The following is a 26,971-nucleotide window of genomic DNA, read 5'->3' as shown; positions in this document are numbered from 1 at the left end:
AGGGACTGCAGAGTCCAAACAGCAGACTGGAGACTCTGAGGTCAGATCACTGACTGTAATATAGATATGAATATAATAGAAACTGTGTTGACTGTGTTTGAATTTCACCCATTCTTGAGAATTGGGAAACATCATGTCCCAGACAAACAAACTTAAAAATACCACTTACAAATGAACTTATTCCTTTTTTAATGAAAATCCCTTTAAAAGATTTTTATGATGAAACTAATTTGAAATCCCAAATGTTGGTTCTGATTTCTTTCTTTCATGTCTAAACCTGCCCGATGGCAGAAAACAATTTAAAAACTTTAAACTATTTAAAAAAGAGTCAAACTCTTCAAACTATAAAACCTTCTGATACTAAAGGTGTAAAATACTATTATAGTCATCGACACTTTAAAATGTTGTTTTTAGGAACATTTGGACCTGTTAAAGTTGTGTCCCAGATTTGAGTCAACTCTGTCAGACTTTTACAGAAACATCAAATAATCAGACATAAAAAGAGGTGAGCTACAACATGAAGGACCCCCGTCTTATTCCTGCTTTTAAAAAGGGGGGGATGCTGTTCAAACATGGTTCACATTTTGATTTGTTGAGAACTTGATGAAATGATTTTACTATCAGCTGTGTCTCTACTCGGGCTGTAACGCTACACAAACATTTGGGTTGGGTACGGTTCTCAGTTCTGAAGATTGGGTTGGGTCCATTTTGGGTCCAGTAAGGGACCTGATGCAACACTTTCTTTTTCTTCATCAGGAACATTTACAACTTCCCTTTTACACATTGTCTTAAGTTCAGCATGGACAGTTCAGACTTCACCTGCTCAGGTTTCTTTTTCATGACATTTTAAATGAAACATTCAAAAATAACATCAAATCAAATATACTTATAACCAAAAGAGTCTCCAATCTATAAAAGAAATGACTGAAATAAAATCATCCATATAGCCTATAGTATATATAAAAAGATGTGTTTTCAATGACAGAGACAAACACTGACACCTTTCTGTTTATGAAGTCAGCACTTTTTAGAGCACAAAATAAAGCTGGGACAGTTTCATCTCACAACTATTCATATTTCCCTCTGTCAATATAAGAAGCTGTAAAAACACAAAGTCCCATTCTGCATGTAATCCACTGTAATAAAAACAGCAGTGGTGTTTGTTATGTCTTTGGCCCGTTCAGAATTATTATCAAGAGGCTGTTTAAATGCAAAGGAGACTTGGCTTTGCTCCACACTCTCTTTGTTCCTGCTTGCAGTGATGTTCACGTTGGCGTGCTATCTGTTTGACTGCTTTAATAAGTTGGACGTGTTGTCAACGTACCCGACAGCTTCACTGCTGTCACTCCTGTGAGCGCTCGCTACACTTGAATTGTGCACTGGCACACAGATTTTAGCCCAGGCTTTCTGTCATGAAAAAGACTTTTGGTTAAAGGCTTTAAAAGCATCAGATCCCGACAACAGATGGGTTTAAATCAAGATTGAAATGAAAAAAGTCCTGAGAAGAGTGGAGAGTGACAGCAGGGCACGAGGACAACAGAAGGGAGAAGAGAAGTTTCAGCCACAGTGGCAGACAGCTGGAGCTGGAACACGCTGCAGCTACATTTCTGCTTAGATTAAAGACTAGATCCTGGTAAAGATCAAGGTTATTCACAAAGCATGTCAGTCCTTAAGAGAGCTCCTAAAGTCCAAATGTAAGGATGAAGAGTTTCTCCCTCAGAGAAGAAAGGAGGAGAGAAAGGTGACAGCTCTATCACAGCCTCATATTAATATCAAATAGATTCAGTCCACTCTTACAGTTACCAGCATGCTGAACAAACACTTTAGCATCACAGTGCTTCAAGACTTCATTGTTGACTGTTATTTTAACATGGGTTTAGTCCATTTGAAATGAATTCAGATATTTAAATGTAAAGATTCTAATAAAATTCAACATATTGTACGTTTCAATCTAAGAATGATCAGGAAGTACAAAAACATGAATGAATCACTATGAAGTCCTTCACTGTGTGAATGAACAGATGATGATCACATCAGTGTGTTCATGTGGACAACATCACACATTCATGTATAAAGCTCACTGTCATCTACATTTACTTCTTTTATTCTTTATTCAGATTGAGTGTCTGCAGTTTGTCAGAGATCAGCTGTTCTTCTCTGGCCTCAGCTCTGAAGTCCAACCCCTCCCATCTCAGAGAGCTGAACCTGAGTGACAACGAGCTGCAGGATTCAGGAGTGAAGCTGCTGTGTGATTATCTGCAGAGTCCAAACTGCAGACTGGAGACTCTGATGTAAGATCACTGACTGTAATATAGATATGAATATAATAGAAGCTGTGTTGACTGTGTTTGAATTTCACCCATTCTTGAGAATTGGGAAACATCATGTCCCAGACAAACAAACAAAAGCTGTCATGTGGTCTAGCAACTACTTGTGCAGCAGAACACAAAGTGTTAAGGCTGATGGTATATCCTACAAACCTTTGTTGACTCAAAATGGTCCCCCCCCCCTTTATTTAATATTTATTTAAATGTTTGGACTCCAAATTTCACTTTTATGCAGATGACACTATTTTGTACTGTTCTTCATCATTAACAGGTGCCAGACAAAAGCTACAATCTACTTTTGATGCCATTCAGATATATCTTAATCAGTTAAGACGTGTGCTCAATTCTGACTAAATTGATGTGCTTTTGAAAATCAAGGACAGACCGCTTCACACTTAATAATATTCAGCTCATGCGCGCTTACTTACTACAGTGTGTGTGTGTGTGTGTGTGTGTGTGTGTGTGTGTGTCTGTGTGTGTGTGTGTGTGTGTGTGTGTGTGTGTGTTGAAGATGCTGGATCATACTCTGAAACTCCTGCACAACTTGTGAATAATGAAGTTGAACACTAGAAGCCAGAGGCTGAATTTCTGTTAGACAGTGTTTACACTGGTCTTCCTGAACATGAAGATATTACCCGGATATAACGCTAGAGTTCACAGAGAAACACACACGGGACGCAGCGGACAAAGAGCTTTTAAACTAGTCAAACCAGAGACGCAGTGGTCAGATAAGAAGCAAATATTATCTTCACAACTTCACATGAATGACTCAGTTATTAAACACACTCTCTAAAGCTCACTGCTCAGACCTGATTCAGCCTCACTTGTAAAGCGTTTGTCTGCGGTTGAGGAGGGGAAAGGTCCCACCATGAAATCAGATCTCCAGTCTGTTTCCGTGCAGATGAGTTGTGATGGCGGCGGCGGTTCCCAGAGGATGAGCAGGATCGGTGTGTTCTCTGTGGAGCGAGGCGATCTCCGTGGTTGTCCTGTTCATTGCAGGATGGAACCAGACGTGATCTTTACACTCTCTAAATACCGTTTTTAATTCGGTCTGTGAATAAGACGCTCTCCGAGAATCTCCGTCGAGATGCGTTCAATGGATGATGCGAGCTGGGGATTCAGAACACTGTCATTCCTTGAGGCCTCGGGTTGCCTGCACGCCAAAACATTGAAACAAAGAGCAGCGTGCTGTGAAGCAGGAGTAGACTTGTGTCTCTGGATGCTGGAAGCATTTGAAGAGAGAGAACAATGGGAGACGACTGCTTTTATTCACCCTAAACTTCACACCAACATGTGTTAGCTGTTGCAGAGCATGCTGGGAGTAAGAGTCAGCTAAATATCTACTATTCTGGCTGTCCTCAATAAACACAGTGCTTTGTTATCCATTGAGTTTTTTGAGAGAGAGAGAGGGGAGCAGGGTGAAGATTGAGACACAGTGAGATGAGAAATAGCTGAACTGTCAGCTCTACAGAAGACGTGTAGAACTATATTTTAATGCAACATGAACTATATCCATATTAAAGATATTGTCTTATATCATGTTTGAATATATATCCATATATCTTAAAAACTGGATATATCTCCCAGCTCTAATCTGCCACCAAGACAAGACACGTCCAGTTACATCTCTGATATTTCTCTGACTTTGATCACGGTTGGAAATATTTGATGTAATGTAAGTACTCAACAATAAAAATATATATAACATGGATTTGAAATGAATTCAGATATTTAAATGTAAAGAGTCTAATAAAATTCAACATATTGTACGTTTCAATCTAAGAATGATCAGGAAGTACAAAAACATGAATGAATCACTATGAAGTCCTTCAATGTGTGAATGAACAGATGATCACATCAGACCAAACAGGACCTGTCAAACTTCAATCATCAGATGTGAGACGTGAATTTCAACGCTTCTTTCATGACTATTAATTTTCTATTTTATGTGTCACTACAGACTTTCTAACTGTGACCTCTCAAAGACTCACTGTGACGTCGTGGCCTCATCTCTGAAGTCCAACCCCTCCCATCTCAGAGAGCTGCATCTGAGTGAGAACAAGCTGCAGGATTCAGGAGTGAAGCTGCTGTGTGATTATCTGCAGAGTCCAAACAGCAGACTGGAGACTCTGAGGTCAGATCACTGACTGTAATATAGATATGAATATAATAGAAACTGTGTTGACTGTGTTTGAATTTCACCCATTCTTGAGAATTGGGAAACATCATGTCCCAGACAAACAAACTTAAAAATACCACTTACAAATGAACTTGTTCCCTTTTTAATGAAAATCCTTTTAAAAGATTTTTATGATGAAACTAATTTGAAATCCCAAATGTTGGTTCTGATTTCTTTGTTTCATGTCTAAACCTGCCCGATGGCAGAAAACAATTTAAAACTTTAAACTATTTAAAAAAGAGTCAAACTCTTCAAACTATAAAACCTTCTGATACTAAAGGTGTAAAATACTATTATAGTCATCGACAATTTAAAATGTTGTTTTTAGGAACATTTGGACCTGTTAAAGTTGTGTCCCAGATTTGAGTCAACTCTGTCAGACTTTTACAGAAACATCAAATAATCAGACATAAAAAGAGGTGAGCTACAACATGAAGGACCCCCGTCTTATTCCTGCTTTTAAAAAGGGGGGGATGATGTTCAAACATGGTTCACATTTTGAGTTGTTGAGAACTTGATGAAATGATTTTACTATCAGCTGTGTCTCTACTCGGGCTGTAACGCTACACAAACATTTGGGTTGGGTACGGTTCTCAGTTCTGAAGATTGGGTTGGGTACATTTTGGGTCCAGTAAGGGACCTGATGCAACACTTTCTTTTTCTTTATCAGGAACATTTACAACTTCCCTTTTACACATTGTCTTAAGTTCAGCATGGACAGTTCAGACTTCACCTGCTCAGGTTTCTTTTTCATGACATTTTAAATGAAACATTCAAAAATAACATCAAATAAAATTTACTTATAACCAAAAGAGTCTCCAATCAATAAAAGAAATGAATGAAATAAAATCATCCATATAGCCTATAGTATATATAAAAAGATGTGTTTTCAATGACAGAGACAAACACTGACACCTTTCTGTTTATGAAGTCAGCACTTTTTAGAGCACAAAATAAAGCTGGGACAGTTTCATCTCACAACTATTCATATTTCCCTCTGTCAATATAAGAAGCTGTAAAAACACAAAGTCCCATTCTGCATGTAATCCACTGTAATAAAAACAGCAGTGGTGTTTGTTATGTCTTTGGCCCGTTCAGAATTATTATCAAGAGGCTGTTTAAATGCAAAGGAGACTTGGCTTTGCTCCACACTCTCTTTGTTCCTGCTTGCAGTGATGTTCACGTTGGCGTGCTATCTTTTTGACTGCTTTAATAAGTTGGACGTGTTGTCAACGTACCCGACAGCTTCACTGCTGTCACTCCTGTGAGGGCTCGCTACACTTGAATTGTGCACTGGCACACAGGTTTTAGCCCAGGCTTTCTGTCATGAAAAAGACTTTTGGTTCAAGGCTTTAAAAGCATCAGATCCCGACAACAGACGGGTTCAAATCAAGATTGAAATGAAAAAAGTCCTGAGAAGAGTGGAGAGTGACAGCAGGGCACGAGGACAACAGAAGGGAGAAGAGAAGTTTCAGCCACAGTGGCAGACAGCTGGAGCTGGAACACGCTGCAGCTACATTTCTGCTTAGATTAAAGACTAGATCCTGGTAAAGATCAAGGTTATTCACAAAGCATGTCAGTCCTTAAGAGAGCTCCTAAAGTCCAAATGTAAGGATGAAGAGTTTCTCCCTCAGAGAAGAAAGGAGGAGAGAAAGGTGACAGCTCTATCACAGCCTCATATTAATGTCAAATAGATTCAGTCCACTCTTACAGTTACCAGCATGCTGAACAAACACTTTAGCATCACAATGCTTCAAGACTTCATTGTTGACTGTTATTTTAACATGGGTTTAGTCCATTTGAAATGAATTCAGATATTTAAATGTAAAGATTCTAATAAAATTCAACATATTGTACGTTTCAATCTAAGAATGATCAGGAAGTACAAAAACATGAATGAATCACTATGAAGTCCTTCAATGTGTGAATGAACAGATGATGATCACATCAGTGTGTTCATGTGGACAACATCACACATTCATGTATAAAGCTCACTGTCATCTACATTTACTTCTTTTATTCTTTATTCAGATTGAGGGGCTGCAGTTTGTCAGAGATCAGCTGTTCTTCTCTGGCCTCAGCTCTGAAGTCCAACCCCTCCCATCTCAGAGAGCTGGACCTGAACTTGAACCAGAACCTGCAGGATTCAGGAGTGAAGCTGCTGTGTGATTATCTGCAGAGTCCAAACTGCAGACTGGAGACTCTGAGGTCAGATCACTGACTATGTCATTCATTTGAATCATTTCAATCCACATCCTCCATTGTTGCACATTTCAGGATTTATATATTTTCAGTATTTGTCTGAATTTAAATCTCTGGATATTTAATGATTTAGAAGATTTCTTATTCTTGAAGTTTCTGAATATTTTAGAGATTTGATGTGAAAATGTTTTTGTGACTCTGTGAAGTAAAGTTGAACAAGGTGCACATGAAGCCTCTGGTTTCCTCTGGTTCTGTTAAGAAGTGAAATCATGAAGACTTGTGATTGAATAATGTGTAATTTGATAAATGTAATAACATCACAGAGCTGACTGAGATCAGCAGCCTGTTCTTCATCTGTGCACATGAACAGCTGGATGAATGTTGAGCTGACATTTGGAGGATTTAGATTTAGTGAATACACAATCAGAAATGATCCTCGAATCATTTAGAGAAAACTTGATTCATCAGGACAAAGTGATGTTGAGATACTCATCACAACCTGAACACATGTGACTGGATTACACATTATTTTTATTCTTCTTTTATTCTTTATTCAGATTGAGGGACTGCAGTTTGTCAGAGATCAGCTGTTCTTCTCTGGCCTCAGCTCTGAAGTCCAACCCCTCCCATCTCAGAGAGCTGAACCTGGGAGGGAACAAGCTGCAGGATTCAGACGTGAAGCTGCTGCGTGATCTTCAGAAGAATCCAAACTATGGACTGAAGACTCTGAGGTCAGTCTCTCAGTGTTCTTTAGTAAACCCTCCACATATCAGCTCATACATATATTTACATTCTTGTTGTTTGTTGTTGGAGAAATCCTATTCTTGGTTCTCTACTACAAAGAGAGTTCAACATACTCAAATATTAGTTACACCAATATTTATATTTTAATCCCGTTTTTAAGACTGGGTTACACCTGACAGAAGAGATGGTGCTGAACAGTCACATGAAGCTGCTTATCAACCTGAGAAGTTAACCCAGAGTTTCATAAAAGGGGCGGAGCTATCTTCATATAACCTATCACCATATCTAACAGACTGTGAACAAACGATGTGAATAATATGAAGAAGTTGAAGACAAACAGGCTCAAAGACTAAAGTTACACAGCTGCAGGAACAAATGCAGGAAGGACAACTGACAGAAACAAAGAAACATCAGAGAGGATTCATGTCCAAACTGCGCCTTCTTCTATTTTCCTCCCATGGTTAGTTGACCTTTGACCTGACTATAATAAGTCCTGTTTCTTCTCTGAACTGAATGTGTTGCTCTGACTCTTTAAAGTGGAGAGGAGAACAGTCGGCTGTCAGAGCTGGTAGGACAGAACGACGCTGTGTGTGTCTGAGTGTGTGTGGACATGAAGCTCTCATAACTCAGTGTAAACTCACACTCAGACACCAACATGAAACCGTTCAGTGTTAAAGTCCAAAGGTGGAGTGGGGGCGGAGCTTAGTTACAGCGCTGTGGGGGAATCTGATGACTCACAGCTGATGAAAATGATTTCTGTCATCTCTCTTCTTCTCTCATTAGATGGTGGTGATCTCTGTGATAATGTGAGTGATCAGGACTCTGGTGGAGCAGAGAGGAGCAGCTGATGATCCACAGAGGAGGAACCTCCACCATCTTGTGTGTGGAGAAGCTCTGCAAGCTGAGGAGAGCTTCATCCATCAGGGACTGACAGAGGAATCAGCTCACACTTCTTCATTTCAATCATATTTCTTTTTTTAAATTGTATTTGTAATCACACATATTCAGAGATATTTGTACAGTACAGTCATTTGTGCTTAAACAATAGAGTGATTCCTCCTTTTATGTTTTTGTGCTTTAACACACAACAAAATAAATCAAATGTAAGAGATGAGGTGATCTCCCACTGAAAAGAAAAACAAAGACAAAAACAAAGTATACAGGGGTTCATAACTAAAGGAAAAGCAGTTGAAAGAAAAGATGGGAGTTTAGGGGAGATATAGGATTTTCATTTTATCCAGAGATCCTCAAATGAGTTTTTGTGAAGCTTCAGAGAACAAGTGATCTGTGTCATTGAATAGATTCCATAAACTACATGGTAGCAGTCTTCCACTGGTGGAGGAACATTTCTTTGTTATGGCCTTTCTGCCAGCAATGCTCAGGCTTCCAAATGAGTATTTGGTTTAGTGGATGAATGCAGGTTAGCAAGGAAGACTTGGTCCCATTCCTGGGTAACATCTGACTTTAAAGACATCTGTTGGTTCTCTGTGGATCTCAAAGCAGAAGCTGTGTTTGTTAGTACAGAACAGGTGGTAGTGATTTGCTTCCTGTGAGCCACAATTCCTCCAGCAGCTAGAAGAGTCTATGGGTACATCTCAGTTCCCTTCATTGCATCCAAGTGTCCTCCACTTGTGTCTTAGTCTCTCCCAGCAGAGATGCACAGAGATATTGTCTGTCAGTAAAAAGACTTGGGTAAAGTCAGCTCTCTCCTCAGATCTCCCTCCTCTCTCCTTCTTTCAGTATAAGAGCTTTGGGACCATCCTTAACACGGCCGGTCTAGAACTATGTGGGGTTGGGCCCAGGAGCCAGGAGATAGCACTGAAGAGAAGTGAGATAGAGTCTGTGTCATGAGATTTCTGAACAGCTTTAATAAAGTATCTAATCAGACTCTTCCAACCCAATGTTCTCCATGAGATGGAGCTTGTGATCTTCCACTCAAACTCACAGTATTTTCCCAAAAGCTTCTTCACAGATGTGGAAGTTAGTTTCCTTTTCCCGTTTGTGTTTGATGTAGGTGGTATGTTCTCTGTTTTCCTCTTGTAGCCCTCTATACAACCTGCAAATGATTTGAATCCCAGAGTGCCCTCTATAGGCAGCTATGAAAACTTGTATGAGATTATTGTCAAAGACTTTTTAAGCCTTGAGAAACTCCCGTTAAGGCTCGTGCACGCGCATTTTTAATTAAATCGTTTTTCATCATTTTTGGAATTATTCCTTTTCCCACCATTGACTCTTAAACGATCTCGTTATCTGAACTAACTGAATTGGCCATTCAGTTAGCAGGAAGTTAACGATCGTTCATCAACAGAAATACTTTTGGATAAATCTCAGAGCTCTCCGGGAGGCCGTTGGACACTCAGGACGCGACCCAATTGCACAGTAGAACCGACTCCGACCTGAATTGTCAAAGCAGTTCTGGACCGCAGAATTCTTCGGTCCCTCTAAGGCGGATTCGTTGATTCTACAACAAAGTAAGACACATTCAACAGCTGGTCAAACCTGCAGAGGGTCGTGTCACATGGTGTCCTTTTTACTTCCCACAGTTCAGTTTATCGTCTCCTTTAATCTAAAGTTTTTCCTCCGTTCACTCCACTTTTTGTCCCGAACTAAATTATCATGTTTATCAGACAAACGTTAAACCACAATACCATACTCAAGTCGTCATAATAACATTTATCATTTCTGGTGTTCACCTTCATCAAATATATCAGTCACATAAATACAAGAACACATCTTTTAATCATTGGATGTGTAAAACGTTGCTTTGCGTTTCAGTGACTGCAAGTTGGTTGTCATTGGCTTCGAGTTGCATCAGCCTGGTCATCACTCTTCTTCCAATCGTGTTTAACTCCGACGCCTCCATCTGAAGTTCCCCCAAGTGCCTGTAAAAGAGCAATTTCACATGATTGGAAAAATGGAGGAGTTAATATTACTGTTCCGACAAATAACACACACCCAATCAACGTTCAATGAGTAGAATGTGTTTATACATAAAGTTCAATAACAAATGCTTTTGTTTTCTAGGATGGGGGTTTACTTTTGAAACAGGCAACAAAACAATGTGCCAAAGTCATTTGTTACTTTAGCTCTAAAAGAAGGTGACTGTTGAAATTAAATACGCAAGTACACTAAGTTATCTGGCATGTGCAAGTAATGCTTGTGTGTAAAACGGGAGCTAATAAATACTGTATCTGGTTATGTTAAAGAGACTAGAACAATTGCTACAGAGATTGCAATTGTTTGGATGGTTTAGGATAGGACTGCTTTATCCTATCTAAACCAACGTTTAGATCCTATTTATCAGACAGATCTCAGTTTGTTCATGATGAGTCCTCTATGTACACCAAAGTTAGCCATGGAGTGCCTCAAGGATCAGTGCTTGGACCGATTCTATTTACATTATACATGCTTCCTCTAGGTAGTATTATGAGAAAACACTCCATAAACTTTCATTGCTATGCAGACGATACTCAGCTCTACATATCAATGAAGCCAGAAGACACCAACCAGCTTCGTAAACTAGAAGCCTGCCTCAAGGACATCAGGACCTGGATGACCAGAAACTTCTTACTGCTCAACTCAGACAAGACCTTAGCTGCTCTTTTGTTAACAGACAAATAGGAAGGTCCTGCTTTTGTAAAGTGTCTCGAGATAAAATCTGTTATGAATTGATAAATAAAGATTGATTGATTGATTGATAGAGCAATGTGTGTGTGTGTGTGTGTGTGTGTGTGTGTGTGTGTGTGTGTGTTATCCATCAATTAAGCCAACATCCCTACCTGAGTGTCATGCCTCGAGTGAGGTTTGCGCTGACTGGAGCTTTCCATGTCAAGAACTCTGCTCTGATTATCTCTGGTGATAGTCGAACACTGGAGCCTTTATACCTACAAACAAACACACAGAATATGAGCATCAAATCAGATACAACTCGAAATTCATCCCCAAAAAAAAAAGTTGAATGTGCTCACGTTTGGTCCGTTAGCTGAGAAAGCTCAACAGGAGGTCCACTTAAAGGAGCAGGTGAATCTGTGCAGAGTATATCTGCACTGTAGCCCAAAGACCTGTGTAGAAAACACAGAGATGTTTCTCCTGATGAGCCCAAGGGCTGCTGCTGCTTTGAATCAGATTGAAGGCAGACAATCCTTTAGTTAAAGATTCTTCTAGTAGCCACAGAGTTTTCTTTTTTGGAGGAAAACTAAAGACTAATGCACCACTATCACTTTATTATTTAGTATCTGCATATAGCTTATAGTTATATATTATATTTATACTCTATTACTGCACTATAGTTCTGTTACGTCTGTTCATTACATATATGTATCATGTCTGATCACATCTTAGTCCGATCACTGTCCACTTATATCTTTTTCTGCACTACAGTTCTGTTTATACAGACAGTCTACTGCATGTTTACATCACATACAACTGTTCACATGTCTGCTTTCATCTGACACATGCACGTCTTTCTACATCTCACGTCGACGCTGTTCTCTGTGTCTGACTGTGACTTTTGTGTTTTTAACTCGTGCTAACATCCAGACACTTTCCTCTCTTCTGCTCTTCGTATCTCACTCTGTGACTGGATTCTAACCTGTACTAACACACTAACATCCTGACACTTATTCTAACCTGTACTAACACACACTAACATCCTGACACTTATTCTAACCTGTACTAACACACACTAACATCCTGACACTTATTCTAACCTGTACTAACACACTAACATCCTGACACTTATTCTAACCTGTACTAACACACACTAACATCCTGACACTTATTCTAACCTGTACTAACACACTAACATCCTGACACTTATTCTAACCTGTACTAACACACTAACATCCTGACACTTATTCTAACCTGTACTAACACACACTAACATCCTGACACTTATTCTAACCTGTACTAACACACTAACATCCTGACACTTATTCTAACCTGTACGAACACACTAACATCCTGACACTTATTCTAACCTGTACTAACACACTAACATCCTGACACTTATTCTTCTTTTACACTTTATTCTTGTTGATTGGTTAAATGTTTTAGTATAGTTACACTGTCGTTATTTGCTGCTCTGTGTGCTCTGAATTGCCCCCGGTGGACAAATAACGTTTTTTTTTAATTGAATTGAATTGAATTAATTAAGAAATGTCAACAAGTAATAATGCACCAGGATGTATATGCAGACACACCAGGACGACTGTCTTGTCTTCTGCGCATTCGGTGAGGAAATAACCCTCCATGCCAGCAGGCTCTCTGTCGTCAGAATACAAGAAGACCATTGTCGTGCATCTAATAGCACTTCTTATCAAAATTAATGTCTGATGAAAAAAAACATCACTGGTGTTGTCAGCCCTTGTTTTTTTAGTGGGAAAAGAAAAGTAGAGAGCAAATAATGAGAAGCCGGATACTCGAGCGGCAGTATCCAAACTGCTCAATAAAACCTTTTGAACAGCCAATCAGAGAGATTCCTCTCACCGACACGCATTCAAACGTTGAAAAAAGACACCGCCAATAATATGGTGACCAATCTCCATCACTCAGGAAAGTGGAAAATGGAAAGGAGACAACAGGGTGAAAAGCAGAGCAGCACAGTTAGCGATCATGTCAGATAAAATACACCGTGCAAACAGATATGTATTTATAAATGTTTGTTATGTTCTGTGTGTTAAAGAGATCACTGATCATCATTGAGTTCTTGTTTACCTGCGCAGGGTCCAGTCACAAGTGAGACCAGGCTGATTGGACAAACAGTTCAAGGAGACTTGAGGAAAAGTCTTAATTTTCCTGTGCGCTGGACTTGCTACCTGTTGTTGGTTAAAAAAATAAATAAAAAAAAGGAGAAGTCATATCTGCATCTGCAGCTAGTTTTACCGTTTCCAGCATTAAAATGCTTCAAGGTGGGACAATCTATGAAACAAAATTAAAATAGTATAATAAAAACATGGTTCATGTCTAGGATGAAAGAGTCAATCAATACAAAGAAAGTCAAAGACTGATGAATAGAAGTTTGTGAAGCATTAAAGGTGACATGTGAAACAACACACTAATGTTTGTCGAACATTATGTGTTCCTAGTTTGTCCTCAAACCCCACAATTATAGGGTTAGGCTTTTTTTTTTGGTCGCCTGTTTGCACAACTATTTATTTATTTATTGCGTATTGTTGTACTTTGTGGAGTGTTGGAATTTGTCCTGTGTGTTTTTTATATTTTGGAGAAGCCAAAGACAAATTTCCACCATCTATCTATCTATCTATCTATCTATCTATCTATCTATCTATCTATCTATCTATCTATCTATCTATCTATCTATCTATCTATCTATCTATCTATCTATCTATCTATCTATCTATCTATCTATCTATCTATCTATCTATCTATCTATCTATCTATCTATCTATCTATCTATCTATCTATCTATCTATCTATCTTGTGTCCTTGGGCAAGATACTTAAATTGCTCAAACACCCCTGACACAGCGTATGAATGTGTGTGAATGGAGTTAGTTACTGGATGGGCCACATAACCAGCCATCAGTGTGAATGGGTAGGTGTGATCTGTGGTGTAAAAGTGCTTTGAGTTGCACTTTTCTAGAAGACTAGAAAAGCGCTATACAAGCTCAAGTCCATTTAGCATTCACTATGCCAACATGTAACACGAGGGGAAAGGCCATGTATGTTATTACCATGTTCTTGTTTTTCTGGGAGCTCCTGAGCTCTCTTAGGTTCCTCAGGACTGTCGGTAAGGATGACCAAACAACCAATCTGTCCCCCCCCGTCCTTCTTTCTTATTCCATCTCCCCCAATCCCGTTTTCAAGCCAGTTTAGCAGATGGCTGTTCTATCATCAGCCCAGATCTGCTGAAGATTTCTGCCTGTTAAAGGGAAGTTTTTTTCTTGCTCCGCCTTTCACACTATGACGGATTAAGCTAAAAGGTTTACCTGCTTTTCTTTAAACATAACAACGAGCTTTTTACCTGCTGTTGTAAAACAGGTTGGGGCCACTGAGACAAAACGTCGTCTTCAAACACCGTCGTTCCGAGTCATTGTTGCAGTAAAGTAAGCACGTGGCGGCTGATCAATCGATCTTTATTTTCATAGCGATAAGAATAAAGATTGATTGATTAATGCTGGTAATATTTTGTTTTTTATTATAATAAATTACCTGGTGATCCAGAAGCGTCTTCGGAGCGCGTGAGGTTTGTGTCCTAACGTCACAGATGTTGCTCTCAGGTGTTGTATACCTGCACAAACAAAGCCCTTTCTTTCTTTTTATCTGGTCACGCTTAGTGATCCTTTTATACTGTCCTGCTTATTGATCTATGTTCTGGCTGTTATTTTGGGACAGAACTCAACAGTATGGGTTGCTGTATTTTAGTTACCTGGGCACAGGGCAGAGATGGAAATGAAGGTCACTCTCAAGGTATTTTGGGGTTGTTTTGTAATTCTGCAGGCCTGGAGCTGGATTCTTAGGCAAAGACAGAAAATGAGTCAAAAACAAACTGCTTGGATACCACCTTAAAAAAGAAGTACCCTACGTAGAAACATAAATAATTATTTTTCAGACTTAAAGGGGACTTGTATTTACAAAGACTCTGAGTGGATGTGCTTGAAAAGGTCTGAATAGAGCTTCAGGGATCCTGAAGGTGAGACTGTGATCCTCCCGTGTGGCCACGTCCTCCTCTCCCTGGTCATTCCCCTGTCGACGCTCTGCTGTGGGAGATTGCGTTTGATTGTCATTGGGCACCAACTCGTTCTAAAAAGTTGAAAACAAAGTGGAAAAAAAGAGGAATAATGAAAATGAGATTGAATAACTGAACGAAGATTGAATACATATTTTCTTATTTTTGTTGTGTCTTTCACTCTGCAATGTTACCAGAGCTCCAGTGCGAAGTTGTCTGTCCAAAATAGTGGGAATATAAGAATGAAATGCCTCCAACGCTGACACAGGGTGGTAGCCCATGAGCCTGTAGTGTCGAGGTGCCTAGGGTTGAAAAACAACACCAATAATGTATAACTGGCCCCTTGTGTTTATAATGGGTACAGTCCAATTTTAAAATATTGGAGAGATCCATCTCCTCCCTAAAGTCGATGTTCTGAAGCTTCACTATTCATCCAGCTCTGCATCTGTCTCCAAAGCTTTCTTTGTTCTTTCACCATTTTACATATGCATCTCCTAGTTTTTCCTCGTCTCCTAGTTATTCTTCTGCTAATTAGAAAAAGGCTGAGGCTATCTAGGACGGGCATCGCTACAACATCTGGTGGTTTGCTGTTTGCCTGGCAGTCTGAAACAGCCATGTGGAGGTGGCTTTAAGCCGCAGATTCTCTGGTGAAAACAAACTTACAGTATATGACCGACTTCATGACCCATTCGCAGTTTCACTGTGTGAACTTATAGTGACTGAATGTTTAAAAGGAGCCAGCATCGCACGTTTCCTTTATTGGTCATGATATAGTAAGGTAATTTTATGATTTACATCTTGGTCCTTTAACTTTTAAAATCAAAAGAACAAAGACACAGATAATAGCGATGGCTAACACAGCTTACCTTGAAGATTGCTAACTACTGACATCTATCTGTCACAAAAAAAGGTTTGGACCACCAATTATATTTTTTTGCTTATATGTAACAATTTAAGTATTATGACGTATTTTTTTTTTCATTTTAACATATGTTGCACAGAAAAGCTTCATCTTGAAAAATAGAATAAAATTTGAAAGAAAATCGATAAATGTGGTAGAAAAATGAAAAAGGAGAATGTCGCACGGTTGAATAAATGTACTCTATTACTTCTGATCACTGCTGCTCAGTGCTGATCTGATTCTTATGTGCGATCGACCTACTTGAAGGTTGAAGAAAGGAATCTGTGTCGTCACATTCCTATCAGTAGTATCCACAGGCAGCGTGTCCAAATGACTGTGAGCCTGGAAGACAAATAATAATTATCTTTCAACAACAAGGAAATTCAAAGTGCTTCACAAAAGACATCAAAGAGCATCATGAAAGAGGACAGAAAAGAAACATTAAAAGATGCAATTTGAAAAAGGAATGAAATTATTCAAGTAAAAATAATTGAAATAAAATTGATTTAAGGAAACAAATTAAAATAATTAAAAGTTACAGTGCAGAGTGAAAGATCAACATCTTTATGAACATAATTTAGTTTAAAGGCAGCTGTCAACAGGTTTGTCTTTAACATGGGTTTAAAAGAGCTGAGAGAAAACACAGCTGACCTGCAGCTGAGTTTGTTCCAGATATAAGCAGCTAGAAGCTGACGACACGTTTGGTTCTGACTCTGGGGACAGACAGCAACCTTCACCAGATGACCTGAGCTGTCTGGATGGTTCCTAGTTAATCACCCGTATTCTGGCAGTAAACCATTAAGCGCTTTATAAACCAGCAGCAGGATTTTAAAATCTGTTCTCTGACAGATGGGCAGCCGGTGTAAACACCTCAGAACTTGACTGATGTGATCTATTTTCTGTGTTTTGATGAGGACTCTATTACCAACACATGGCATTATAAGTTATGGATCAAAGAGTGTTTTTAGTGGATAGGCTAGGATGAAAAGAAATATGGTTTATATGCAAAGAAGAGGTCAAACAAAGGCTGAATTTTATGTAATTTAACACAGTATATGTGGAGAATTATTCTCTGCAGAGCTGCTTTAGTCATTCCAGGTTGGTGTCAGTTATATAATACTCACCAGCAGATCAGTTTCATTACTAAAATTGGGATCAGAAAACGGGAAGACTCTGGCAGGTAAGATTCTCTGATCACAAGTCGTCCGGCAAACTGAAAAAGCTGTGACAAAAAAAATACAGATGAAACGTGAACAGATCGTGTGTCGTTAGGTCTCAGTGAAACACGACTGACAAACGCACACACAGGATGTTCTAAGAAGGGCATCTTCAAGAGTGTCTTTCTCAAGACCCTGTCATTTAATGGGAGAAGTGATCACCCACAGAGTAGTAGTAGTGAGACTGTGTGTGTGTGTGTGCGTGTCTGATGACGTGTGTGTGTGGAGCTCCCACTGTGCCGTGCTCTCTCGTGCTGTAAATCCACAGACTGGGATACCAATATTACGTCATTATGGAATCAATATGAACGTCGTCAGGTATATTGAATGAAAAGAGCCAATGAGCCAAAGCATTTTTTACTCAGACATTGAAATTACTTGTGAATGAGGAGGTCACAGGACAATCAACACTTTTCTTCAGGCCTTCTGACAGTTTTTTCAAACAGGTTAGTCGATGATTCATCCGACATCTGATCACGACCTGGAAGAGACAGAAGAGAACATTGTACTTTGTATTGACCGTTCACATGAAGCTAGTCACAGATATTCAGAGGCAAGTGTGGCACTAAGTAATAAAAGAGTATAAAATTGAACTGTGTGTACGGGTACATACAGCATCATTGTTTATGCTCATTCTTTTATGTATGAGGAAAGAAGGAAGAAATATCATCTCATTGTTTTACAGTGGAGCGAACACAAGCTCCAGGAGTCAGCAGCCATTTGATTTATGATGATCACATCAAGCGTCACTCTACAAGCTTGATTGTTGTTGTTTTTAATGCATTGTCAGAAAAGTTGTTTGCTGAATTAAAAACAGGCAAACAAGCCACACTCAAAGTCTCTTATCCAAACAATGAGATTCCAGAGGGTTCCTACCCAAGAAGCTCAATTACTTTTATTTCAATTACCACTAGGAGAGATATTATGTTGTTGTTTTTTACTCCACTCTAAATGTAAATTGGGCCCGACATTGGAAGACTTCCACATGGATAAAGTGAGGAAATGGGGCTGTACAAACACTTGTATTCCCCTGACAGAAGATGGAAGTTTATCTATTTTTGGGGTTGCAAAGGGGTGGAAAGTTTCCAGTAAATCAATCAATCAATCAATCAATCTTTATTTGTATAGCATCAATTCATAACAGACACTTTACAAGAAGCAGGTAAAGGACCTTACTGTTTGTCTGTTAAGAGCAGGCAACAAGACCATGCTCGTCGTTCTGTTTACAAAAATGTCCACTACATTTAAAAAACACTTTCCATGGGAAGTTAGGATTGGGAATTTTTTAAATATATTACAAATCGGAAACTTTAAATGTGAATTTTTGGAAATTAACTGGAAATTGAGGGTAATTTAATTGAACTGTATCAAATCAAAGCATAAATATAATTGTTTTGTCCAAAGCAGACGTCCATGGGAAATAATACAATAAAAAAAAAAAAAAAAACATTTTTAAAATAAATGTCCCCATTACATGATCAAAACGTACGTCCCTTTATACACGGGCGTGTGGCTTCAACAGGCTTCATCTGTGCATGTGAAGGAGGAGTGCACAGTGCATCTACACGCACTGAGACACAAGTCTTTTCTCAGTGACATCACAGTATTTGGACGTGTTTACCTTGCGTGCTGCCTGCTGAAACAGTGTGAGGGCTCTTTGTCTTTGCTGAGAAGCGTGGCAAAGCTGCAGAGACCGGGCTCCATCAAAGGCCTTGAAAAGGTTGAAAGGACAGTTACAGCTTAACATTGACCTGTTGAAATGAAAAAGGACCACAAGCTGGATGTTTTTGTGGTTGAGCAGCTGAAGAGTGAGCTGTACATGTTGGTGTGTTTGCAGGGAAAATGCTGCTTCTTAAAGCAACTGAGGACTCGAGTGTGCAAACTGAAACTTGCTGCTTTCATGAACACAACTTGCAGTGTGAATAATAATAAGCCTCTCTTACGATGCATTCACTTCGTGCAGCCTCTTTCTCCTCTGTTATCTGCCTCCTTCTGTCCTCTGAAACTGGGTCGTCACCGAGGCGGACTTGCCTGGAAAAAAAACCCCGAACTTATACTTATTCAATTCTTGTCCTAAAATTTATAGACAATGTATTTCACAATAGGAACAAGCTCAATACAGAGATTAATAGAAAAGCAAGCATTGAAAAAAACACACAGAGAAAATGTTATTTCCCATGAAAGCATTTTCTTTTGTTTCTTTTCGTTTCTTAAAGATCACAAGAAACAACTTTGCATCATTTCAAAATCTGCAAAATCCTTTGTGATGTGTTTTCCTTGTGTGAGTAATAGGGGTGCAATCACCCTGAGGTGTTTGTATTTTAATCACTGTATTGCAGTTCAGTGGATCATCAGGCCTGAAGAAGATCCTTTGGATGGAAACATCATCCTTCATGCAGCTTTTAAGGAGCTGAACACACCTGTGCAGACCTTTGTTTTCCACCTGGATGTAATTCGCTCAGATATGCGAACAGTTCTTGTTTTTTTTCTGTTCATGCCTTTTATTGCAAAACATTCAGATTGAAACAGCGACCTGCTTCGGTTGAACTGGTTACTCTAATTTCAGGGCGCCCACTAGATGTCACTGTTTCCCTGCGGATGAAACCTCAAAGCTTCAAACGAGGCTTCAGATGCACAACCTGATAAAGCCGTTCAGCTGTTTGTGTATTTCTGTTAATACTGACAATCACTGTTGTGCTGAACCAGTCTCATCAGAGAGGGATCACAGCTTCGTCTGCATCATCGTGGATCATATATGACTACTTTGTAAAAATGAATCCCAATACTAATGTCCCTCCCCTCTAACATACAGAGACTTCTTTTTCTTGCTGCAGTCAAACAACCTAAGTAGCTGCATGCAGGGTCCTTCTCTTATGAATCGCTCCCAATAATAATCAAGGCATCAAGTCTTTTGTCCTCCCTCACCCGCGTTGATTTTCACAGGAAACTCCAACCACGCGACGGGACAGAAACGTGCTAAACTACAGTACGTACCATTTGATTTGGTTAGCTTGCAAGTCCTTCACGTTCTGTTCGACCTTTTTTTTGAAGAGCGTCTCCTTTATCTTCCTCTTTTGCAGACCATTCATGCTGCCACAATCTGCTGAAGTGAAGGTGGACACAAGCAAGCATCATTTGTGCCTGAAATGCTTTTTAAACTCGATGGCCTGAATTAAAGAAATAAATATGACACACCTGAATAAGACACCAGGACTGATGATCAATAAAGTCAAATAAAGTGTATTTGATGTCATTTACCTCCCCTCAGGTCTTTAGAACTGGCTTTACTGACGTCTTTTATCAGCATCTTTGCCACGCCTGCATGGGTCCACACATCGACTGGAGGCTTTATTTCAGGATGAACACAAACCAGGTTTTTTCACCATCTTGACACCAAACTTCCACGTCAGCTTTTGAATGAAATTGTGAGCACATACACTTCTGTACCTTTGCTTTTTCACCCTCCTTGGTCTTCCTGTAGTTGACTTGACATCGAGACACTTGGGTTGCAGGTAACAGTCGATTATACGCTGCAGACACTGCTTCTCCATTAGCTGGCATTCCTCCACGCTCACTAGCAAATAACATGAACAACAAAAGAAAAACTGATGATGAAATGTGCTCAAACTTTGATCGAATTATTTAGACTTTGATAAACCTCATAAATCCCTGAGAGTTTTACACACACGAATCACACACACGCAACACACACTAACAAGTGGCAGGAAGAAAGACAAGACAAGAGACACTGGAGACAGACAGAGAAGTAGAAAATGTAACAACAACTACACACTAAAACACAATGATAAGAAATTACAAAATAAAACAGGAAACAGTGACGGCTAAATCAGAAAACAATCAAATAAAAGTAACACAAGGAGACAAAAACGTAACAAGAGTGAACCATGACATTGACAGTGTAACTCTTCCTGGAACCAGGGAATGTTTTTGTTGGATAAAATAGATTTGAAAGACAGCAAAAGGCTTTTTCTTTTCTTTTCTTTTTTCCAGAGCACCAGCTTCTTTTTTCAAGTGTTTTCATTGAGGAGAGAGCGTTTGCAGAAAGCGGCCGCCCGGAGAAAAGATGCAGAGCCAAGCGTCTATTGAAAGTCTTTCAACCTTATAGAGAGGCGCTCTTATTCCCTGGAGTTTTGCCGTCTACAGGGGATGTATCTCGTACCCACATCCTCTTTGCTCAATGTCTGATCGGGTCAAAATCTCAAATAAAAGGTGTAGTAAAAAGTAAGGGAGTAATGTTGGTCATACTGGTCCAAAAAAAAAAATCCAGATTACATAATTTACACAAATTATTACATAGATAATGAATCCTCAAGGTTATCTGTTGCATTGTTAGAGACACTTTAAAGCCTTGTTTCTTGGGGATCACAGTCACAAAGTAAATGGACAAATGTGACACGTTTGAGAAACAAACACTCAACAAAGACAAAGACAGTTGTGTGCAAAGATATGATGTTGTGAGTTTTCCAGACTCACTTCTTATAGCTGTATAAGAATGAAACATATGAATACAAAATATATTCATCAGACCTAAAATAAACCTGCAGCATACAAGAGACTCTAACACTGACTGATCAGTCTGCAGAAGGTATCTCTTCATCTGTCACTGGAAAATGTCATCTTTTATTTTTCACTGGACGGACGATCTGGTGCATTTTAAAACGATAAAGATACTCAATTTGTCCAATGACCTGGGGGCGCGGTGAGGGGCGGAGCTCCCGGTGATGGTGCATAGGTAGGGTTTGGTGTTGAACTGTGAGATGATCAGCTGGATGGTGACTTGAGAAGTCTGGTATTGGACAGGACTGAAGGTCACAATAATCTTCACTTCACCATGAGCTGGTATCACACCTGGAAGAGTGAGGGCATGACTTATGTGTGTACACATTTGATCTACACCTAGGTCAGTGATTCCAGAATTGGAATCCAGGTGAAGGAGAAAAGACAGGCTCATCAACGTGATCAGTGCGAGCCAAAACTGTCCAAACGTCCCCAAAGTCCACTGTGCAGGCGATGTCCTCCAAACTGTCAAAAGACACCTGAAGAACAGCCGCTAAGCATTGCAATCAATGTTTATGTCATGGTTTGGTTTTTGTTCTGTATTTAATCTTGTTTTAGTTTATTATTTCCCTCGTGTTCGGTGTATGTATGTTCTTAGTGTGTTTTACTTTAGTCTGTAGTGTGTTTCCCTGTATCCTTGTGTTCTCCTATGTTGCCTGTTAGTTTATTTCCTGTCTTGTGTTTTAAGTCTAGTCTTTAGTGTTTCCTGTTTTATTTTGTAGATCTGGTTTTGGTGGTGGTGTCAGTGTTGGGTTTTACTTTGTACTTGTCTTCAGTGTTCTGGTCTTGTGTTCTTTGTTCCTTGTGTTTCCCGCCTTCCTGATGACCCTGATGTTCCTCACCTGTCTCGTTAGTCTCACCTGTGTCTGATTACCCCTTGTCTATTTAGTCTCTGTGTTTGCCTCAGTTTCTTGTTGGTTCATTGTCTTGTCTTTGTCAGATGTCGGTTGTCGTGGCCTGTTGTTTCCTCTCCCTGCTCCCTGTGTTTCTTCTCGTCGTGATTTTTGGATTTTGGATTTTTCCTTGTAAGTTTTTGTTTCATCTTTTGTTAATAAATTAGTTTATTCTGCACATGGGTCCTCCTCTCCTGTTTCCTACCCCGGATCGTGACAGTTTACATTGCGAGTGACCTGGGATTCCAAAGGCACGGACATGGGACTCATTTGGTTTAAAACCACTGATTGGTTATTGTGAATATTCAAATGAGATTCTTGGAACTGTATTTATCTGCATTTTTGATTCATGAAATGGTTTTTTAAAAACTAATGAAATTTTGATTTGCTAAAATTTAGTAAAAGGAAAAGTTTAAAAATTTAGTAGGCCAGTGGAAATTATTATTTTGTGATTTCATGTTCTTATTTTGTGATTGCAAAACCATAAGAGTGCTAAAAAATGTGCATTCTCTGTTTGTTTTGAGGGTTTTCCACATACTGCAACCTACTGTGATCTACTGTAAACTGCTGCAAACTGCTGCAAACTGTTGCAAACTACTAAGAAGAGAGACTGCAAAAGAAATAAAAGCAGCTAAACGCAAAGAGTGGAGTCCTGTATGCTTCAGTTGGGGGATGTCCTATCAAGTGGGGACAATCTGCACAAACTAGACACGCACTTGACAGTGTAGGTTCTCACACTTTTTTTTGTACTTATTTACCACTTTCTTTCTCCACTTATATCTACTTTAAGCAACAAGCGAATAGAAACATTCTTTTCATCTTCTTAAAAATGGAGTCGGCCACACGTCTTCTCCTCATATTATACTGCTGAAAATGTCTTGAGTCCATACCTGTAAGAGGACTGATGGAGAACGCTTCGTTGGGTTGAATGACAAACAGCTGGAACTCAAAGTCAATAGGACAACTGCATTTCAGGGGTATAGCATGTGAGACACTAGAGACAGGTGGACAAGAAAGCATGAGGTTACTTTTTTTTAAATACTGATAGACAGGAAAGTCCTCAGGTAGACAGAAGGTCAGAAAATCTGCCCACTAAAGAGCCCAAGACTCACAGTGTATGGTATAAATACTCACCTTTGTCCAAGTGGTACTTCTGACAGGTGGATGTGAGGGGGGATGTGTAGGTCATCAATGACCGGGTAGGCATGCACTGGAATTAACAGGTTCTCTTCCCCCTTACAAAGAATGAACAAGAATAAGAGCATCAAAGTAAAGGGGTAAAAAAGGATGAATTACCAGTAACCATGACAACATCAACTTTTAAGTCCTCCTAAATGACTCTTTTTATTCCTAAGACTCATAACACGTCACAGGTGGACAAATCTTTGGAGCCAAACCTGGCAAAGAACCCGAACACTGTCATAGAAGTAACGCCACTCGTCGGGACAGAAAGTGACCTTCACCGTGTAGGAAAGACCCGGAATGAGTCGATACTTGAAAAAAAAATAACAACAGTTAGAACACGGCTGAATAGCTGAGTGGTTTTCTGGTCAGCAGTTTGCAATGAATAGAAGTACCTTTTTTGTATATGATGTTTTGAAGTGCTTCGTTTGTGTGGGAATGATTTGAATATCCATGACTTCAGACGAGATGTTCATTATTTTCTGAGAAAAAGAAAAACAGAGATTATTTTTTCCTCCAACCTTGTGCACTCGCGAAAACCCTTTTTGTGATGTACTTCCTTCTTAAATCTACAACGTTCAAACGTCAGGTACAGTACATGCTGGCCTCACAGTACCTACAGTAGAGGCCATTGCCTGCATCTTGGTGCACTCTCTCTTTATAGCTGTTACATTCAGCTTTCATGAGAAATGAATGCTCCAACTTGGAAAACCATCACACTGAGTCAATCAAAACTCTTCTTACTAATCACCTGCGTTTGTATAAGGGCCAGCTTTGTCTTGACAGATTCTGTGGGGGACGGACATAAGCTGGACAAGCCTGATGTGAAGAAGTTGGTGTCAGAGATATAATCTGTCCCATTAACCTAATGCAAGTGTTTTAGCCTTGGAATTACATTTGTTTTTTTGCACTTGAGAAAGTTGATATTACGGGAACCAGATTGGAAGCCTTTGGAGGTCAGATCCCTGCTGTAGAGGGCGAGTGCAACAGCAAGCACTTGAACTATGAGCGAGACATTAGGTCAAAGCTCAATGCATGTTCAGCCATGTTCAATTCTCTGTCAAAAAAAAGATTTAAAACACAAAAGAAAACTCACAGTACATCTACTATGTACTATCTGAATTTGAAAGTGAGTGGGGGAAAAAAAAAAAAGGATTTCCTCACCAGTATCTTTACGTAATCCTTCCCCAGCTCAAACCCGCTGAAGTGAAGCTCGGAGGGGTCTGCTCGGATCACGCTGTTGCTTTTCAGTTTGGCAAAGAATTCTGCGTCGGGGAAATAAAATACTAAATGGAAAGAAGAAAATAGCCTAGGCTTTTTTTTAAGTACTTTTTCATACATTTAAAAAATACTGTTAGCTATTTTTGAGCAATTTTTCAACCACAGCAAAAAAAAAAATAACCAAGAAGAAAGTATGCACTGCGACTTCGAGGAAGGTTTTTGATGTCTGGTTTATACTTGATTCCAGCAGAGGATTGGGGATGTTGGATGTACTCCTACTCTCCTCCACCAGCTGGCACAGAGGCATCATGGGAGTCACCCTCTGGAGAGACTTATGGAGCATCTGCGGCTCGGAGAGGAGCGTGTCCATCCTGGCTATAGGGTCAGCTGAGCTCTGAATCCCTAAAGAGAGAAATGTAAGAGGGATTTAGGACAGTCAAGGACATAGTGTTATGTTGGGAAGCATCATAATATCTTCAATATTAAATTAAAATATTAAAATATATAAAATTAAATAAACCTTTCTAGAAACATTTCAGAAAATGGAACTTTAGAACTTACTCAAGATTTAGGCAGTGGGTTTTAACACTTTTTTTCCCAGATAAAACCGCCATATCCCGTCATTTTTTGTTCAGTTAATTCCCGTTTTTGTTGTGAAAGCGCCCCACTTACCAAACACCGACGTTTTCATGACACCGACGTTGCCATGACACCGACGTTGACAGCGCTGGAAAGGGGGCGGGACGAGCGAGCCGTGGGGAAACTGCAGCGAACCAATTGCGCGACAGCACAGCCCGGAAGCAGACACGTTTCCTTTCAAAGCAAAGCTAACGACGATTTATAAGTCGGTCTATTTGGCGAAACAGGAGTTTCATTCTGTTTGTGGGCTACACATGCATTGCATATTTGAGTAAGAAGAAATTATGTTAGCAAACGTTTAAATGTGCTATCTGTTTCCTTCCTTTTAATCACACGTGAAATAAACCAAAATGCACTTTCTTTTGAAAGTACTAACAGGAAGTTTTAGTGCTTTCTAGATAAAAAACCTTGATCAGATGACTGTAGGCCACTTTACATATCGGCATTCTGATTGGGTCTATTTGATTTTTCAGACGTGTCATACATCTTCTGCATGGCAGGATGCTCGTTTTTTATTGTTATCAGATTGATGTGGGTTCATTTTCTTGAAACAGTCGCTCAACCTATCAGAGACAATGACAAGAGTTGGACTTATTGGAGTGTTACTCTTAGGCCAGGTAAGAATGAAAAAGTGTTAAATCAAACTATGGAAACTTTTGAGAACCATGCCAGCCTCTCGTCATACTTTAATTGCAGGCAATAGGTGTTCCGATGACCTCTAGTGGTCACAAAAATACAATGCACCCTGAACACACCTTTGTACTGTTACTCCTAGAATCTGTACGCCTAAAGAATCTTTCCAAAATGCATGCAAAATAAAAGAGTAATTTTCTGTTCTGACCTATCAAGAAAGCAACACCAGTGTTTACTGCAAAGGACTGTGGGATGGCCTGAACTGCTGGCCATCGGCAAACTGTCTCTCAACCTTGTCCAAACCATTCAGAAGGTGAGATATGACTTGAATAACTGAGTAATATGCAAGGAAAGGGATTTGGTTGGATACTTAGAGGCACATGATCTTCACATCTATACATTTCCTTAGCTCACATTTCTATCAGAGAGCTGTGACAGTAACTAGATTTGATTGCTATTTTGCAGGTAAGGTGCATCACAACTGCACCACCGTCGGCTGGTCAGACCCTCTTGTCCCTCATGAAGAATCGTGCAGCTAAACTTTCAACGAGACACTTCACTTTCCC

The 26,971-nt window shown here is 39.6% G+C and overlaps 3 protein-coding genes across 7 annotated transcripts in view; 2 read left to right on the top strand and 1 right to left on the bottom strand.

Moving 5' to 3' along the window:
• Positions 1-6,769, top strand: part of LOC306818930 (uncharacterized protein) — a 358,920-nt gene extending 352,151 nt beyond the window's left edge. Inside the window, exons 13-14 of the mRNA XM_079336665.1 lie at positions 2,118-2,291; positions 6,538-6,769. Of these exons, the coding sequence (XP_079192791.1) occupies positions 2,118-2,291; positions 6,538-6,727 (364 nt within the window). The 3' untranslated portion in view covers positions 6,728-6,769. The remainder of the gene's footprint in view (positions 1-2,117; positions 2,292-6,537) is intronic.
• LOC306818931 (NLR family CARD domain-containing protein 3-like) overlaps positions 1-26,971 on the top strand; it is a 324,740-nt gene that overhangs the window by 288,427 nt on the left and 9,342 nt on the right. The gene's annotated exons all lie outside the window — the stretch shown is intronic.
• LOC306818942 (cilia- and flagella-associated protein 221-like) lies at positions 10,106-25,828 on the bottom strand. 4 transcript variants are annotated; one of them, XM_079336680.1, is made up of 24 exons: positions 25,695-25,828; positions 25,371-25,535; positions 25,077-25,198; positions 24,308-24,394; positions 24,128-24,223; positions 23,865-23,965; positions 23,621-23,724; positions 21,969-22,128; positions 20,707-20,833; positions 20,518-20,605; positions 20,254-20,362; positions 19,203-19,290; positions 18,881-18,970; positions 17,638-17,740; positions 17,167-17,264; positions 16,304-16,384; positions 15,336-15,443; positions 15,048-15,215; positions 14,842-14,927; positions 14,625-14,703; positions 13,168-13,268; positions 11,421-11,513; positions 11,232-11,336; positions 10,106-10,334 (listed from the first exon to the last, which is right to left on the bottom strand). In XM_079336680.1, exons 2-24 carry the CDS (start codon positions 25,501-25,503, stop codon positions 10,193-10,195), a joined length of 2,469 nt encoding a protein of 822 aa, XP_079192806.1. In that variant the 5' UTR covers positions 25,504-25,535; positions 25,695-25,828; the 3' UTR covers positions 10,106-10,192. The 4 variants fall into 4 exon arrangements, with proteins under 4 accessions (XP_079192806.1, XP_079192807.1, XP_079192808.1 ...); XM_079336681.1 differs by having other exon boundaries at positions 20,254-20,359; XM_079336682.1 differs by having other exon boundaries at positions 25,077-25,177; positions 25,695-25,827.

Source organism: Symphodus melops (assembly GCF_947650265.1).
Source record: "Symphodus melops genome assembly, chromosome: 23".
Classification (NCBI taxonomy): Eukaryota; Metazoa; Chordata; class Actinopteri; order Labriformes; family Labridae; genus Symphodus; species Symphodus melops.
This window is presented reverse-complemented; position numbering and strand designations above follow the sequence as displayed.